The 18,278-nt window shown below is 38.7% G+C and overlaps 2 protein-coding genes across 4 annotated transcripts in view; one reads left to right on the top strand and one right to left on the bottom strand.

Annotated features, from left to right (window-relative positions):
* LOC115429759 (neural Wiskott-Aldrich syndrome protein-like) overlaps positions 1-10,097 on the bottom strand; it is a 32,635-nt gene extending 22,538 nt beyond the window's left edge. For 2 of the 3 annotated variants that reach the window (XM_030149466.1, XM_030149467.1), the window contains exon 1: positions 9,684-10,097. In XM_030149466.1, coding sequence (XP_030005326.1) covers positions 9,684-9,788 — 105 coding nt within the window. In that variant the 5' untranslated portion in view covers positions 9,789-10,097. The remainder of the gene's footprint in view (positions 1-9,683) is intronic. The other variant, XM_030149468.1, reaches the window with a different exon arrangement.
* Positions 10,098-15,853: 5,756 nt separating this feature from the next.
* The window catches only part of LOC115429077 (hyaluronidase PH-20-like), a 9,581-nt gene continuing 7,156 nt past the window's right edge, over positions 15,854-18,278 (top strand). The window contains exons 1-2 of the mRNA XM_030148326.1: positions 15,854-15,899; positions 16,907-17,085. Coding sequence (XP_030004186.1) covers positions 15,854-15,899; positions 16,907-17,085 — 225 coding nt within the window. The remainder of the gene's footprint in view (positions 15,900-16,906; positions 17,086-18,278) is intronic.

Below are 18,278 nucleotides of genomic sequence, written 5' to 3'. Positions count from 1 at the left end.
CACCTGTGGGTTCCTATTGATCCAAACTCAGCTAAAATAATTACTGTCTATCCATCTGTGAATGTCTGTGGATTACATTTGTATAATATTTTTTCTAACTTATTAAGCAGAAAAGTTAAGAATTCAATTCTTAAACTACCAGTACATAATAGGGGTAGAGGCAATATGGATGTAATTACATGTACATGCTAAGGAGCACACCTGCAGTGCCCACACAGAGACATCTAGGATCACACCAGGACCAGATCTGGCCCCCTATCAGATTTTACAGGTTGCTGGAGGGGTTTCTCCACAGAGGGAGTCAATGATCACAGCTACTAATGCACAGATGAAAGAGACACCATAGACGGGGAAAATGTCTGGAGATCTCTGCGTATTTTTCAGCTCAACCCGTGGAGAAGTTTTACATGTGATGAGACAACAGCTCTTTGTCAAATATGTAATGTGCGCATAGGTAGTGCTGACTGATAAACAAAAGCCTGTCCAAATACAGAAAAGAGAATAACCATGATCTGTTTTAACAGATTAATTCTATGCACCGTATGTGCAATAAAAGCAGGTTCAAAAGAATTTTGTATTCAATGTACTGTATGTGTCGGGTCTATGGTAATTATGAAAGCAAAAAAAAAAGATCTGTACGGATAATATGCATGCTTCAATATTTGTTTAACGCAATACTGTAAATGCTGGTGCAGTGTAGAATAACTTGATGGCACACTCCAGATTGTCCTCTTGTTATACAGGTCTCATGTATAATTCTGTTTTATGAAAAATGCACTGAAGCCTACATGTACTAACTCCTGTACTCTATATACAGACCTGATCAAAATCTTAAGACCAGTTGAAAAATAGCTGGAATTTATCTTTTGCACATTTGGATCTTAATGAGGTTTTAAGTAGAGCTACAATACACAAAAGCAAGAAGGGGGAGTGAGACAAAAAGCACTTTGAAAAAGTAATTTATTGAAAACAACATGTAAACTGAAATAGGCTGTTTATCAGCTGATCAAAAGTTTAAGACCGCAGGCTATAAAAGCCAAAATCTGCTCAAAATTCTCATTTTCTGTCGGGCATTCACACGGTCATGCCCTCCTGATGGCTAAAGCTAAGAAGCTTTCGCTTCTTGAACGTGGTCGGATCGTCGAGCTGCATAAGCAAGGCTTCTCGCAGCGTGCCATTGCTGCTGAGGTTGGACGCAGTAAGACAGTCATTCTAAATTTTTTGACAGATCCTGAGCATTATGGAACAAAAAAGTCAAGTGGTAGACCCAAAAAAATTACACCTGCGGTGAGCCGGAGGATCCAATTGACTGTCCGTCAAGACACAGGGCGGTCCTTGACCCAAATTAAGGCCCTTACTGGTGCCGACTGCAGCGCAATAACCATCAGACATCAGACGGCATCTGCGGGAAAAGGGTTTCAAAAACAAAAAACAAATTCAAAGACCTCGTCTCCTACAACGCCACAAAACTGCCCGTTTAGACTTTGCCAGGGAGCATCAAACATGGGACACTGAAAGGTGGAAAAAAGTTTTATTCTCTGATGAGAAAAAATTTAACCTTGATGGTCCAGATGGCTTCCAACGTTACTGGCATGACAAGGAGATCCCACCTGAGATGTTTTCTACCCGGCACAGTGGAGGGGGGTCCATCATGATCTGGGGTGTTTTTTCATTCAGTGGAACACTGGAGCTTCAGGTGGTGCAGGGTCGTCAAACGGCGGCTGGTTACGTGCAGATGTTGCAGCGGGCATCCCTCATGACGGAGGGCCCTCGTCTGTGTGGTAACAGCTGGGTTTTTCAACAGGACAACGCTGCAGTTCACAATGCTCGCTTGACGAAGGACTTCTTCAGGGAGAATAACATCACTCTTTTGGACCATCTCGCATGTTCCCCTGATTTAAATCCCATAGAGAACATTTGGGGATGGATGGCAAGGGAAGTTTATAAAAATGGCCATCAGTTCCACACAGTTGATGCCCTTCATGAAGCCATCTTCACCACTTGGAGCAATGTTCCCACCAGCCTCCTGGAAACACTCACATCAAGCATGCCCAAACGAATTTTTGAAGTGATTAAAAAGAACGGTGGAGCTACTCATTACTGAGTCCTACTGAGAAAATTTTTTGTTCTGGTTTGGAGAGTTTTTTGTAATTTTTTGAGCGATGGTCTTAAACATTTGATCAGCTGATAAACAGCCTATTTCAGTTTACTTGTTGTTTTCAATAAATTACTTTTTCAAAGTGCTTTTTGTCTCACTCCCCCTTCTTGCTTTTGTATATTGTAGCTCTACTTAAAACCTCATTAAGATCCAAATGTGCAAAAGATAAATTCTAGCTATTTTTCAACTGGTCTTAAGATTTTGATCAGGTCTGTATAAGTAGCAGTCCAGACATATTGGTCAGTACGATAAACTCATAGAAGTACAAAAAAATTAGTTAGATATCAGAAGGATCTCTGAGTTCTACCAACCTAACAAAAATGCTGATGAGATCAGGTTTTGTTGTTACACATATTTCACCTCATTAAGCTGGTACCCTTAAGTGGAACAGCTGCAGAACACCACTCTGAATTCCAAAGAGAATGTGTGTACTAATGCTTCTGTGAAATCCCAGATAAAACATTATTTCAAGTCAGACATTAATCCAACAATTTTCAGACTGCCAAAATTACACAAATACCTACAGTTATTTTTTTTAACAGTAAAGAAGTAAAACTAAATGAAAGTTGGTTCAATATTGTGAAACCCTATTGTTCACACAATTTGCAGTTTTCCAATCTGTGCATTAAAATGTGGAGAAATGCCCAAAACACAAGAAATGTGAAAGCATGGCTGAGTAAGGGTAAATTACACTCAAGTAACACATTTCATGGGTATTGTGGAAATATCCTTTAAACAAAGAAGATAAAGCACGACTGCAACAAATTCCCTGCACCAGTAGTGGTCCCAATTCATGGATTTTCCTACAGTTCTTGCAGAGTTTATCTCAGCAGAAGAGCAACCTGTATCTGAAAGAGATACATAACCTTTCAGATACAGGTTATGTCAATCACTGGCAAGAACTACTTTCCCAAGAATACCTTTCAGTGTTGGTTACTCACAGACTATTGCTTTGATACTTACACATCGCTCCACCAGTATAAATAGGAGCTGATTACTCACCAACTCAATGCACCGTAGTTTCATATAAGAAGCTATGTTTGTCTAAATGGGTTACACTGCCTCAAGGCTTTAAGGCAAAAGCAGAAAGGCTGTTAGCAGTGGCTACTGTGGCTACATTGCATGATATTACAGCACATACAACAGACTACATGAGGTAACAGAATATCTACACAGGGGACATGTTATGTCACAGTGCACGTTCATGAATGTTTATGACCTTGCAATGTGTATGACGCTGCACAATTAAAATGCACGGGATGCATCATGATATTATAATATATTAAAATTATGTCTTTATGCAACTATCTTCATATCATGAGTAATACACATTATTCCTTGGGTCTTTTTTTTTTGGTCTGACAAAATAGGGAACTGTAATGACACTGCTATTGTCAAATAGTATTTTTGCATAAAATGAACATCTCTAGTACATTCAAATGTACACATATACACTATACAAGTATGGATGACTATAACATGACTTACAGCATTAATAGCTATACAAGTACACCCTCAGAGAAGACATTTGTCCTTCAGCTCTTAATGAACTAAATACTTTTGCTCGCATTTATACACAAGCATGAGTCTCTTGGCAGCGTGACAGTCCGGCATTCTTGATAAGGATCAAAATACCCAAAGATCATAAGAAAAATCTGAATTTTCTTCTTATGATGGACTTTTACCTCTAACAGCAGCAGTAATGCTGTCCAGGCTCAGAGTCCCTGAGGTTCCATCTGCCCATGGAGGGCTGATAGTTTATGACAGAGCCAGAGGCTGCAGGAAGTGGAGCTCCGTCTATGGCGTCATCAAGACCCGACATAGAAACCCACTCAGACACATACACACTACTGTAAATACATTCCCTCCCTCATACACTCACAGTTCATTCATATGTACTGGACTAAGCCAAAATGTGGAGGCCAATCCAGAAATAAACTGGCCATTTACCAGTATGTTACTTCGAATAATGAGACAATGAGTCCTTCTGGAAACAATGCATCTTTGCTTTTCCATATCTCAAGGGTTTTGGTCACTAACAGAGTGAGTGTGGTTTATGTGCAAAGTAATTTATGATTTTTGCTGAAATAAATTATCCAAACAGAATGCAGTGTCATTTTACTATAAAGTAAAAAAGGTCATCAAAGTGTTGGTGTGAGATAGAGGACATAACTACCTTGTGTTATTATGGAAAGTTCAGAGAAAAAAAAAGTCATATGAAAAAAATAAAAAGGTAAGAGAAAGAGTTGGAAACAGAAAATTTCAGTTTAATGACTGACTTTTTACCTAAAGGGTGGAAATCATCTCAGGCTTACACTGTCAGGGGCTGTCAGCAAGAGTATATCCCCAAAATCCCCCAATCCTCTGCTATATATAAATCTATCCACAATTAGGGATGCTCCAATCTATGTTTTATCAATTTCGATCCGATCCGATGCGCTAATTTGGTTGTTTCCCGATACTTTCCTGATACCCGATACTTAAGTAGACTACATAGCTAAAAATGTAAGTATAGAAAAAATGCATTACCTTTCAATTAAAGCAATTTGTTAATTGAACTAATAATGAGTGCAGTCAGTACAAAAGGCAACAGTACAAGTGGCAACCTCCTTTTATTTACTTAATATCATGCAATTACAATATTAATAAGTACAATAACAGTATACCTACATAAATAAAATAATGAGCATAGCTGCTTCTTAAAATTATATTAAACACAAAATAAAAAAAATACTGTCATTGTGGTTTTAATCGACTCGCTGGTGTGTGAGCCCCTGCACTGTTTAACTTGCAGCACCGCACTGTTAAAAGCATAATTCTCAGCACTCAGCCAATGCACAGTGAGACTGATTAGCGACATCGGGCTAACTTCAGAGGACCATATGTCAGTAGTAAAACTCATAGCTTTAACATCGTTTAACTACGCCATTAGCTGCGATGACACTCTTTTGTATAGTGTTGGTAAAGCAGTGTCTGTTAGGTATTTTCTACCGGGGATCAAATACCTTGGCTCAAGGTGTTCTATCAGGCTATGAAAGCCTACATTATCAGCAACAGAGAGAGGTTGATCATCCAGTGCAATGACATTTATCACCTTCTCTGTAATCCTTTGAGCCTTCAGACTGTCTGTCAGAAGTTTTTCACGCCCCTTGACTGAATTGGTTATCCTCTGCTGCGCTTGTTGTTGTTGCTGTTTAGCTTGCTCCAGCTCCTCGTGTTCTTTCGCATGGCGCCTTCGTAAATGCTTGGCCAAATTGGTGGTATTAAACGTTGAAGGTTTTAGTCCACCCCTCGGAACATCGGCTTCACATATGTTGCACTTTGCTGTGGCACTTTTTTGCGTCTCAAGTGAAAAGTACCTCCAAATTAAGGACATGCTTTCTTCGTTTTTGCGCATGGCACATTTACGGCAACTAAGTGGATGTGACTTTCACCTATGTCAAAGAAGAAGAAGTCACTTCCGTCTAGATGCCGCAAATGTGTGGACGCGACCTCACTACTACTAAGTTATTTTACTATTCCGATACTATTGTATCGGAAGGTAGATCAGCGACGTCATGTCATATTCAGATACTTTCCAATACTTAATTAATTTGATATCGGAGGCCTGATCCCGATACTGTATCGGGATCGACGCATCTCTATCCACGATAATTGTTAGACAATTGATATGAACTCAGTTTGAGCTACTTTGACCTGATAGTGGCAGAATAATGGTCAGAGAACCAATTTTTCCCACAAAACTCCACCTAGTGAATGAAAATGACACCATATGAACTCTGGATGGTAGGCAGAAAATGAACATTTGTAAGACGATCAATATGAACCAAATTTTATCTCAATTGACCTATTATTGCTTGATTTATGTCCAAAAAAACTGGTTTTCAACTAATTCGCCCCCATTTAGATACTTAAAATACTCATAAAGAAGCTGAAATCAATAGAGTTCTTCCACTAGAGCTCCCCTATGTTGGTTCTCAAGGGATAAGAAATCCAACCAAATCTGTCCTAGTTGTTATGTTCACACCAAGGATATCCAGCGGTGGTGTTCGGGGTAAAACCATTATACCACCGACACTCGATTTCAGGGATAAAATAAAGTTTGACCTTACAGGTACAATGATAAACACAACAAATAAAATTACACGAGGGCTGTTCAATAAGTTGATGGCCTCACCCAGAACAGAACAACACAGACTGATAATTTATATTTTATTTTTCAACATAATCTCCATTTACAGCAAAGCACTTGGTCCATCGATGTTCAAGCATCACTATCCCATCACGAAAGAATGTAACATCCTGTATTATAACAACCAGTATTTCTGGGTGAGGCCATGAACTTATTGAACAGCCCTCGTAGATGTAGTTACTGTACAGAGTGAGTTCTGGAATAAGTCAAATTGATCAAGAGTTGGGACCACCTAACTCAAAGAAGGCACAAAACAAGGAAACAGAACAAGAATACATACATAGCAGTAGCTAAAAAAAATATTAGGAACTGAAGGTGTGTGACTGGTGGCAGAAAATGGGGGATGAGTGGGGAGAAACACAAAGCAGGAAAATCAGGCAAAAAAAGAAGTGTGTGGAAAAAAGATGAGAGAAAGGAGTGTACATAACGGATAAAAGTTTCATAAATTAACTAACAGGGGAAATTAAAAATATAAGGAAATGAGGGATAGCACAGATGGCATGAAAGAGGCAAGGTGATAAAAAGGAACAAGGAAGCAGAGAAAATTAAGAAAAGGAGAGGAAAAGAGGAGTCATGTTCCACTACTCCAGCACAAATCACCAGAGGAGGCCGACCACGGGACTTCCTGTAGGACGGGACTGCTGATCAGGCAGTCTGTACACACACACACACACACACACACACACACACACACACACAGAGTGTGAATTGGACCCCATCCACCTTTTGCCCGGGCAGACAGTGTTGCTGATCGTGAAAACAGCAGAAGGAATACCAATGAGCAGAACTAATGAGTGTAACCACTGTGTATGTTTGAGACTGATTTAATGTTTGTATGCAGATTTTTTAAATTATTATTATTATGGTTACTTTATGGTTACCTGCCAATATTGGGCTAGTGAATTCTCACATAAACGTACTGTGGACATAACTACAGCCCAATATAACAAAGTCGAGTGCTATCTGCCATAATACCATGACTTAAAGACTACGAACAGCCAAGGAGCACTTAAGCTACCACTAGTATGTTACACAAACAGACCCTTTACAGCTAAAATAAATAAAAGCCAATTTTGTTCAGAATCAGAATCAAGAAAGGGACTGTGCATGTTTAAAGGGCAACTGCAAAAGAACACAGTAAAGGTGACTCTGAAAAATCTTACATTTTCTGAATATTAAGTACATTACATAATAGACAGTCAGTCAGACATTAAACCACTGCTGACCATTCTAATTAGAATGGTCAGAGACACACACAATGTCTGTCTCTTCCGAATTCCCTCTGCCCAGTCTCTTGCACAAACACACAGTCTGTCGCCCTCAAACTCTCACTGCATGCAAAGATGTGTACAGACACACAAGAGTGTAGGACTGTAAGGAATGTTCCTGCATCCACGTCTGTCACATGCTGAATGACACAATGGCCTAAATGCCAAAAGAATGTCGTCGTTGGATTTTTCTGTATCTTGCATAGGTGCCAGACACACCTCAGAGACCTGTGCACTCAGGGAAAGGAGGAGGAGGAGGAAAAGGCAGGCCAGTTTTCACACACACGTATTGTGTCATGTGACAGGAAATGTTGCCTTCCAAAGTAAACAACTGCACACACAGGTACCCCCCCCACACACACACACCAAACTGCATGACAGGTTCACTGCAATGATGTGAGCTCAGCTGACGCCAAGAGGAAGAGACATTTCTCTGTCCTATACACCCATCATCTTTACTAGGCTATACACAATTAAAGGAAACTATGATCACTATGGGGAAGTAACTTGAGAATAGGCATGTGAAAGTCTAAACTACTTAGATTCAATCAGACCTATATTTAGTGCCTACATGTACATTTGTATTTAACGACCATATGTAACAGCCTTTGTACTGAAGGATGAAAATCGGAAATAACACAGTTGTAAAAACATGTTGTATCAGTAGCTGCAATCAAGGATGGATAAAGGTGTGACATTCTTTATGGCTGATATCATTAGGTGACATTAGTGAAACAGTAGGATCAGTCAAGTGAACCATGTTGCATAAAATCTGAATTGTTCCATTTAGCAAGGGCTGGATTTTTACTGACGTTTTGTCCAATCTGATTCTGCCTACTCACACCTTGTTGAAGAAACAGGCTGATTTCGCAACAACCCTTCTTGCTGAAATCAATAGAGTCGATATCTTCTGTACAGTAGCAGACATAAAGGTGGCAATGCATCAAACACATGTGAATATGTACCACTTTACTAAGCCTGCACACAGGTTACTTTCCAGTCCAGTGTTTCATCTGAGAGGGTGGTCACACTGTGGGTGCTGACCATTTTGAACTGGGGCAAACCACAGGAAAAAGCTACTCTATGAGGCAAAACACCCACGCGTTAAATGCCGTTGAATATGTAGATTAACCAGTCACTGGTGATGACTGACTCACGAGGAAAAGAAAAGTAAGCTGCCTTTCCAGATCACTGAAATTCTAACATAAATAAGTATGAGGATTAGCTGTGATAGCTTATCAGCTGCAGTTGAGTTAAATGAGGTTTGTAGGCCTAGCTGGGACACAGTGGGCATAAAAATGAGTCAGCCAATGCTACATGTGTTACGCAATATCTGACAATCTCTCAATATTGAATCGTGACATTGCATTACTGACGTGAAGTGCAGACACGCTGGTACAACAGGCTACTCCCATCGCCTTCGTGTTACATTCAGGGGCTGGCAAGTCTCCTTACATCCATTGCATTATGGAGACTCTGAGCTCGTCAGCTGTGTCCACAGCCAAGTCTGATCGGCACATTCTTCTGAGCGGACACATTTCCCGAAAACAACCGAGGTTCAGCTATGTTATGTAATGCCAGAGCAAAAACCAGTCCTTTGCCCTGCTTTGAGCTGATGGGTTTAGCAGCTCCATTAACCTCGATCCACGGAGAGGATCAGTGGGGTTCAGATAAGTGACAGCGGAATGACAGGACCTCCAGGACAGATCCAGGTGTGTCTGACTGGAGTTAAAGGTGCACGAGCGCAGGCCTAGGACTGGAAACAAACTTAACTGTTGCCAAAATGTCATCGTCCCGAGGGAGAGCTGGAACACAGGCTCGTCCCCAGCCCTCCCTCTGTCAAAACAAACCGACCTCTACAGCCCAAGTCCGTAACGCTTCACAAATCAAACATTCACCACAAAAAGGAAATCACAACATAAAAGTGTAGGCCACAACCAGGGTTCCAGCTCTGAGCTGGCCTTATCTGCCGTCCTGGGACAGGAAACATGGTGTAAGTTAGCTGTCTTAGCTTTTCTGTTAGCCTGCTATCATACAACATTTTAATGGGAAAAAAAGAACTTACGATGCATTTCCTGCCAAGGTGGTTGAAAAGGCATTCATTCTCCTGCGGAGTCAGTAGTAACGACCCGACATTAGTTTGCCGCCGTTGTGGCGGATGTCCACTCATAATTGGTGATCAATGTATAAAGTATGCACCGACCCTAACTGTTAAATCGGATCCAAAAAGATACATAAACAATCCCTCGGTCATCCGTGGCCTTCCTCCGAACCCGTAACACCGGTTCGGATTAACCTGGAGGCCGGCTACACTGTGCTGGTAAAAAAAACCTATGTGTTTTAGAAGTGGAGTGCGACGTTCCGCACCTCTTTAAAATAAGGTCAAAATTGCAGTGACTGAGCAAAGACGGCAAACGCAAAAACTTTCCTGGGAAGTCCAGCCGCCAGAGAGCCCGGAGCCAGTTCCATCCAACATGGCAGTGTTAGGAAGAGTCCACTGCCTGGGAATGGGGGTCGCTAGTTTCCCAAATGCGTCCTAAATAATCACCAAGATAAAACCTTGACATATAAAACAGTAACACGCTCCTTTTAATATAATGATAATATTGTTAAGTGTTACTACTTGAGTTATATTAGTAAATTCTGCTTAATAAAAATCCAATCCTTAATACACTCTCCACAAAGATGGTTCAGTCCCGTCCGCCCGTGGCTTTTATGGCAGGAATGTGTGCGAGCGGAGAATGGGAGGAGATAAGAAGTAAGGTGCAAGTTGCCAGGATAATATTAATGCTGCTTTTCAGAGGAATTATAGAGCACAGAATTATTGCAAACCTATGCCCCCTCTTTTAAGTATGGACTGTTTGCTGGATAAGATATGCAATGTAATTATAATTTTGCTGGAATGATGATAAAATGCTCTATTTCCCAGTCTGTGAAGTCAGAGGACAGGACATGGTTCAACCACAGTTTTGTTATCATATCATTTGAGATAAAATAAATATGAACGGTGCTAGGAAATGGCTGGTTCACCCAAAATGCACTTCTGGGACAATACAGATGTTATGGTCAGTGGCCAGCCTATATATAGCCTATTAATAAACTGAAGCAAAATTAAGACTGCTCCAGTTACTATAGAACTAACTAGCCTCAGGGAGAAGCTAAGTCTGACACACTTACCAAATGTGCATTTCAGTGTTTTTGTCCAGAATCCCCATCAGTTAACTAAGACTGCATAAAAAGCATGAGGTATCAGTACGAAGCATGATGGACAGATTATAGACATGTCCAATTAGATATTTTGCTCTTAATAGTGATAAATGTCACTTATCAAATGATCAGGTGTACTATGTGCTGTATGTGGCCTTGAACAATCATACCATACATGGTTAATACATATTTTAATAATTTGCTCAAGGGTGTTTGTGGTTGTTTGCAACATGCTCAGTCATGCTCGTAAATGCGTGTTATGTGCAGTATGGCAGACAAAGAAGTAAGAAGCAAATACTTTCCCTTGTCAAGACTTCAGAATTGGTTTTGTTGTAGTTTATATTTGCACAGTTTGTCCATTTATTTATTTATTTACTTTGTATGATCTTACAAGATAATTCCAATGCACACTGAATGATATGTATTGATGGACATAGAACTTTTCGTGACATTTATTCTTCTATAGCCTTCATTACCTGTATTACTTTGACGTATTCACAGCTGGTATGTAAAAAAAATCTGTTGACATCTTTGTATCTGCAGCAGAGCTCATGTATAAGTACCACATGTTGTTAATCCATGTTTCATAATTGCATACTTCTACACAAATTTAGCTGTGGCAGTTGCCAAATAAACACATTCCAGCAGACTGGTGTGAAATGTCATCTCATAATAAATTATTCAAGTACAAATCACATTGAAATGGTAGCCAAGGACAGTTTGGAATAGAGAAGTCGCTTTCCGTTTTTTACCGAAAAATATTGGCTAGATTCCCACCTTTATTTAAATCTTTCATCTTGGTCCTGCTGGTGCACATTCTTTAGTATCTGAGATTACGTCTCTGATTGTGTAAATATATACACACAAGTTTACTTTAAAGTTTGATAATGTGCATGTACTATTGGACGATATGTACAAGAGTGTATCAAAACCTTAGGCTGTTTATCCTCTTTAAACAGGTCAGAATGTGAGTAGAGAAAGTGCAGGGAGCTTCTAAATGATGGCTTTAAATGTCACTGCCTGTCATGACTGACACTATACACATTAACTTCAGTGGCTTTTTACAGTGGAAAACAATGTCTAGCTTTGTTTCTACTCTGATATTGGACAGCATAAAACATGGATATTCTGTTATCTTTGTCTTGAATTTTAAAGCTCTCACAAAACCATAAGCTAAATGTATGAAACACTTACTGCTTCCTCTTTTACGGTGTTTTACAGGGTTCTACCACCTGGTTAAACCTAATTCCCTCCACTTCCACTGAGTCTCGTCGAACTTGAAAAACCTGATCAACAGGCAGAGAAACACCTGAAGGAAACCTGCAATACTCCACCTAGTCTTGGTTTAGTGCAGTGTCAAAGTATGTAGGCATGACTCACGGTGAACAAATGTTTTTTTGGGACATTAAGTGAGAAGTATGAAGATGGAAAAGGGGGATATAAGCAGATTAATGTAGAGGTCAAGAAGGGAGAATGAAATGAGGACAGCAAATTTGATCAAGACATGAAAGAAAAGAGAATATGTGTGCTTTGCAAGTAAAATATCTGGAGTGCCTTTCATGCCTGATGTCAGTCGAAAACAACCTGTTTACTGTTCTTTTTCCAGGAATCTGTCAGGAGTTTCAAGATGATGCTAGCCTGAGCTAACATGATAACATGAAGATAACAGTACTATTGCAGATTTGACAAGAGGTTCAGTTCCTTTTGGTTTCCAAAAATGGTCTTTAAACTTGTTTTTTTTTTTTTGCTTCGAGCTTGGCACTGAAACCCTAAATCCCTGTCAAAACTTAAGTGAGTAATTGCATAAGTGAGGAAGTGAATTCAGCATCTAGCTAAATTAAGAGGAAAACACAACTATTGTGTTGACTCAAATTAAATGATACTGACAGCTAATGCTGTTGGTATATACTTACTCATACAATGGCATGAGAACTGAACTGAAAGCAGAAAATGCTGCTTACGTAATGTACCTAACTGACATTTCTGAGCAACACAGAAGAATGTGTGAAGTAAGAGCATGAACAGGATGTTCTTAATGAATGTGTATATGTGTTAGAGTCTGCATGTGTTGTTACTGTTTATCTGGGTTTATTGTTGATTTTTGGTGTGTAAAAATCAGTATCTGTATTGTGTAAGTGTTAATGTAAGAAGTGTGCCGGAAGTTATTTGTATTACTGCAGACACACCTTCTGGGGTTACCCATTCATTTGACCCACTTTCCACAACAAAAGAAAATTGAGGTTATCAAACAAGAAGGAACAGGGCAACATGAATATTATATCTTGGATTCTGGAGACGACATCCCCCACAGCCCTCTGTATGAATTTTTAATAAAGATGGCCTTTGCACGTCTCCTCAACATACATTGTAGATTTTGGAAATGTTACACAGGTTCCATATACACACAAATATATTTAAACAGGCGGTTTTTGCCTGAAGAGACTGAAAATTTGCATACAGTTGTTATTCACAAAAAGGGACATCTTCATTAAAAGAGGAAATTATAAACCAAGATTTAAAACAATGGTGATAAATATGGTAATAATTATAGCAACAATATTAGCTAAGCAATGTTTTTATTTAATGTAATGCCATCACAAACATTTCTTTGTACAATATATTTCATGAACGTTTAATGCCACAATTCAATTATAGAGTAGGAAATTAATGTGGCAATTTTACAGTTTAACCACATGATGGCAGTGTTACGCCAAAAATCCTTCCACTGTTCCTGGTTGGTGGACTATGAGCAAATTATCATGGCAAATTATGATTTTGGGTGTGTGTGATTCAGAACACTTCTGTGTATTATATACAACTGTCGTACATTATGAAACTTGCTAATAATTATGAGAATGATGTAGGTAATGGATGCTATGAAAAAAAAATAGTTTTCTTCTTTGGATTGTATATTGCCTTTTTTCTATTGTTTTTTGATTATTATTATTTATATCCGAGATGCCAATTTTTTATTATTCACACATGTTTTTTTTTCACAGTGTGGGCCTGTTGCTGCTCCCATTTCACTGTCATTGTCTTTGTCAATGTCATGTGACAAATAAGGATTCTATTCTATTCTATTCTATTCTATTCTATTCTATTCTAGTAGAAATGCAATTGGATGGTGTTGTTTCCTTTAGATCTGTAAGGTAATGCATTTTTGACTATGGTTACGTAGAAAAGATGTACAGTACAGTTCCTGTTTCCTGTGCTGCTGTAAGTGAAGAACTGCTGTATCTTTGGGAAGCCACTAGAAATGTTTTTAAACCATTAAGTATGATGCAAAATATATTCATTATAATCTAACTTTTGCAGTTGTTGAAAGTTTCTGTCTAGCAAAGTAATTTTTAATGTAGGTGGTATATTTCCTAATCTAATCTAATCTAATCTAATCTAATCTAATCTAATCTAATCTAATCTAAACTAATCTAATCTAATCTAATCTAATATAATATAATATAATATAATATAATATAATATAATATAATATAATATAATGAGTGGAGTACAGCATGTGCATGTCCTGTATTTTGGTGTTGTTCAATTTGTTAATTGTGCAAAATATCATCACTGCTATCATGCGACTCAGCCAAAATTTTGATCATTTTCATAGGTGGTCCATTCATCTACTCTTTCTATCTATCTCCTGATAATAATCTCTTTAGGAGATCTTTTAAACATGTTAAAAAACAATAAGTTTATTTAGTTGCAGTTTTGCTCTAAATACAGTAGTACAGTAATTGGAGACACACAAGTACACACTACCCTTCAAAAACAACATGTAGGGTCAAAGGTCAGTGTCCCAGTGCTCACACCATGTCTCTACATTGTGAGATAACCACCACCAAATGGTTTATTATATGTGCTTGAGCAGACACATAAACATGTAGACAAAGTAAACACAAGTATGGTGTATATTCCACACAGATGGAACACAGAGACAGTAGTTCTGTCTTCACAGTCTGCTTTAATGCACACAGGCAGTGGGTGTCCAGTGAACCCATGTCGTAACTACAGGGACAGAATATAAGGTTTTAACTGCAGACTGATGATATTTACTGCACTTTACAACAGTCATAATATTGTCTTTTACACTGAAAAGAAGTGGCAGATTTACCAGAGATGTTGTGCAGTCTGAGCTGCTCCCACAAAACATTTCTATTTCTTATATAAATTCATCTAGATTTTAAATCCATACAAGAATCCCTTTTCTTTAGTTTCCCATTTTCCTTATTTGAACCAAAGGTTTACATTTTCTGTTTTGCTTAAATACTTAAACACTGTCAGTGATTCACAGAGCTCTATGTCTGAAACATTTACACTCATAGTATTACACACTGAATGCCCAGTCTCTGCATTGCACTCCATTTCTGCACTCAATTTTTTTGCACATAAAAGCAAAAGTGTTGTCCATTTATACTTTCACTGATTATGTTGTGTATATTTTGTGTGTATAAGGTTCAGTGTGCTTATTCAAAAAGGGTGTATGTGTAATGTATTAATGCCAATTTTGAAGCCATTCAAAGAATGTTTCAAGAATTCAGCAGTGAACATCGGTTTACTGACAACATTAAAATCCTCCTCTGAGTCCAGACCTATAAATAAATACACACTCCACTGTGTGAACTCCCAGTCGCCAAGACCCAGGACTGTTGCCAGTGCAACAGCGGTCTGCAGTCCATTCTGATGGCCGACTCTGTCGTTATAGTTCACGCTCATAACTTCACACCCTAGTGTGTCTTCCTTCTCTGCTCCAAGTCAAACTTGACACTTTGTGACAAAAACAAGATGTTTTTCTGAGGCCGATAACAGAGCAGACCACATCCTTGTACAAATTGGTGCCCACAGTGCCTCTCCTCCTCTTTCACTCACTGGACATCAGTCCTACCTATACTGCAGCTATAGCACCCACAGTTCACACGGATACATTCAGTCTCTGTTCTCCAGCTGAGAAATCAACAGTGAAGCAGGTCCATCAACGGCATGTTCAGGTATTGTGTCTTTGTTGTTTGTTATTTCGTTTTGACTATGAGATCATATCAGATTGTGGATATCAGGAAGTTTGGCAGTGAGGGTAAATCACAAAGCCTATCAGACTGGATTAGAATGTGGGGGAATGTGTGAAGTTCAGATCAGCCAAATTAAAAGGAGCCCAAGGAAGTGTTTATGGCAGGCCTTTCAGATGATGACACAGCAAGAGCAGATAGAAGCATAACTGAAGGATGTACAGTTTAGAAAAAGGACAAATGCATGTGAGTTTTATCTGAATAAAGCATACACTGGGAAAATTAAAGAACAGCATTCACTGTTTCATTTAAACAACCCCTTAACTTACCTACAAATATTTCAAAAAAGATGTCATGTTCATGTGCTGTTTTGTGTTTGTGATTTTTCTTTAGTAAGGTGAAAGGATGGTTTCCACTTTGCAGAAGGGCAGAAGCTGTATGCTGCTGTTTCTTTCATTATCACCTCAACCTTTCACTTTCCTCTCTACTTTAATGTTTCCTCTCTGGCCTGTCCTAGCATTAGCTGCTCTGAGAACACCAAAATCCATGGATCCTTCTCTCAGTAACATATCCTCCTTAATACATCCTGTATTTACTACTCCTACAATCATAAAATTATCTACCCCCACACAGATCTCAAACTATCTGTCTCTTACTGTCATTACTCCACCATCCTCAACAAAGACCTCTGATACAAATTCCTTAAAATCACTGTTGGTTCCGTCTACTCCATCAGTGCCACTCTTCAATCAAATAGCACCCAGAAAAATTCATGTAAAATCACCCACAGCTGCTACAAAAACAGTCAAGTTTGGTAAACCAATCCATGTGCATCCTGGTGGAGTCCACTATCACTCCTCCATATCTAACACCTCTCAACCCTTAACACAAAATTCATCTAATAACCCTCAGTCGTGCAAACATTTAACACTGTCCTTAAAAACTCTGCCACCTCCTGAACACAAACCCCCCCCATTTCCGACCGCATTCTCCTTTCCTTCCCTTACAACATCACCGTGTCCACTGACAAAAGCTTCGCCTATCCCTCTTCTTAAAACCTCACAATCTCCTCCAGAAGCAACAAGCTCTCACCAGCCCAGACTTCCTCCATCTTCACTTCTCCCCCACACGACAGGACCCCTGTTTAAAAACCATCCTTTCATCGTCACCTGGAACATTCCCAACCTGGTGTGTAACAGATACAACATCTCACTGAACACCTCACCTTTCAAAGGAGTGGCTACACCTGCTAAGGTAACAATAAAAGCATCATGTTGGATTCAGAGTTGTATCTTCAGTAGGCAATTTTTGTTTTTTCAACATTGGAAAGAGATTCTAGAACAGGGGTCTCAAAATCATTTTCTTTCAGGGGCCGCATTCAGCCTGATTTGATCTCAGGTGGGCCGAACCAGTAAAATAGTAGCATAATAACCTATTAATAATGACAACTCCAAATTTTTGTCTTTGTTTTAGTGCAAAAAAACCCCATTAAACTATGAAAATACTTACTTTTATAAACTATCCAAATAAAAAAGATGTGAATAACCTGAAAAAACAAAAATTTCTTGAGAAAAATAAGCACAGTTTTAACAATATTGTGCCTCAACTTATTATTAATATATGTGCATTATGGATCGAATCTGCAAAGACACTAAACACTTAGTAACAGGCAGAATATTGTTAAAATTGTGCTTAATTTTCTTTAGATATTTCAGGTTGTTCATATTTATTCAGGTTATTCATATTTTATTATTACAGGATAGCTTGTAAATGTAAATATTTTCATAATTTAATTTTATTTTTTGCACTAAAACAAAGACAAAAATTTGAGGTTGTCATTATTTATAGGTATAATGTAATATTGTTTTTTTCACATCAAACTGAGAAAAAAATATGGAGTCATTATTTTTTACAGGTTATTATGCTATTATTATTTCACTTGAGATCATATTGATCTGTATGTGGAACCTGAACCAAAATGAGTTCAACAGCCTTGACTGTGGAATTTTGGCACTTTGCAAATTCATCCCAGGGGCAAGATTGGAACCTTTGGTGGGCCACATTTGGCCCCTGGGCCACATGTTTGAGACCCCTTCTCTAGAATAACCTATCAGCATATAATAATTCAATTTATTTGAGATGAACAAAAAAAAAGGATAGGCAAAAAATAAGCTTCTGCTTCTGGTCTATTCTATTTTTTGGTTTTTGTGTTTATTGTGGTTGTTGTATTGTGTGTGGTGATTACTGTACAAACCAAAAAATAAAGCATTCATTCATTAATTCATTCATCCATTCATCCATTCATTCATTCATTCATTCATTCAACAAGACTCCTCCTCTTTGCAGTGTTTCCAGAATATCTATTCAGTGACAGAGGAGTTCTGCCAGTCCTACAGCGGAACCAATTGCACTCCTACCCATGATATTTTGGCTTAATTATTTCTGCA

This window comes from Sphaeramia orbicularis, chromosome 12, assembly GCF_902148855.1.
Source record: "Sphaeramia orbicularis chromosome 12, fSphaOr1.1, whole genome shotgun sequence".
In the NCBI taxonomy this organism is placed as follows: domain Eukaryota; kingdom Metazoa; phylum Chordata; class Actinopteri; order Kurtiformes; family Apogonidae; genus Sphaeramia; species Sphaeramia orbicularis.
This window is presented reverse-complemented; position numbering and strand designations above follow the sequence as displayed.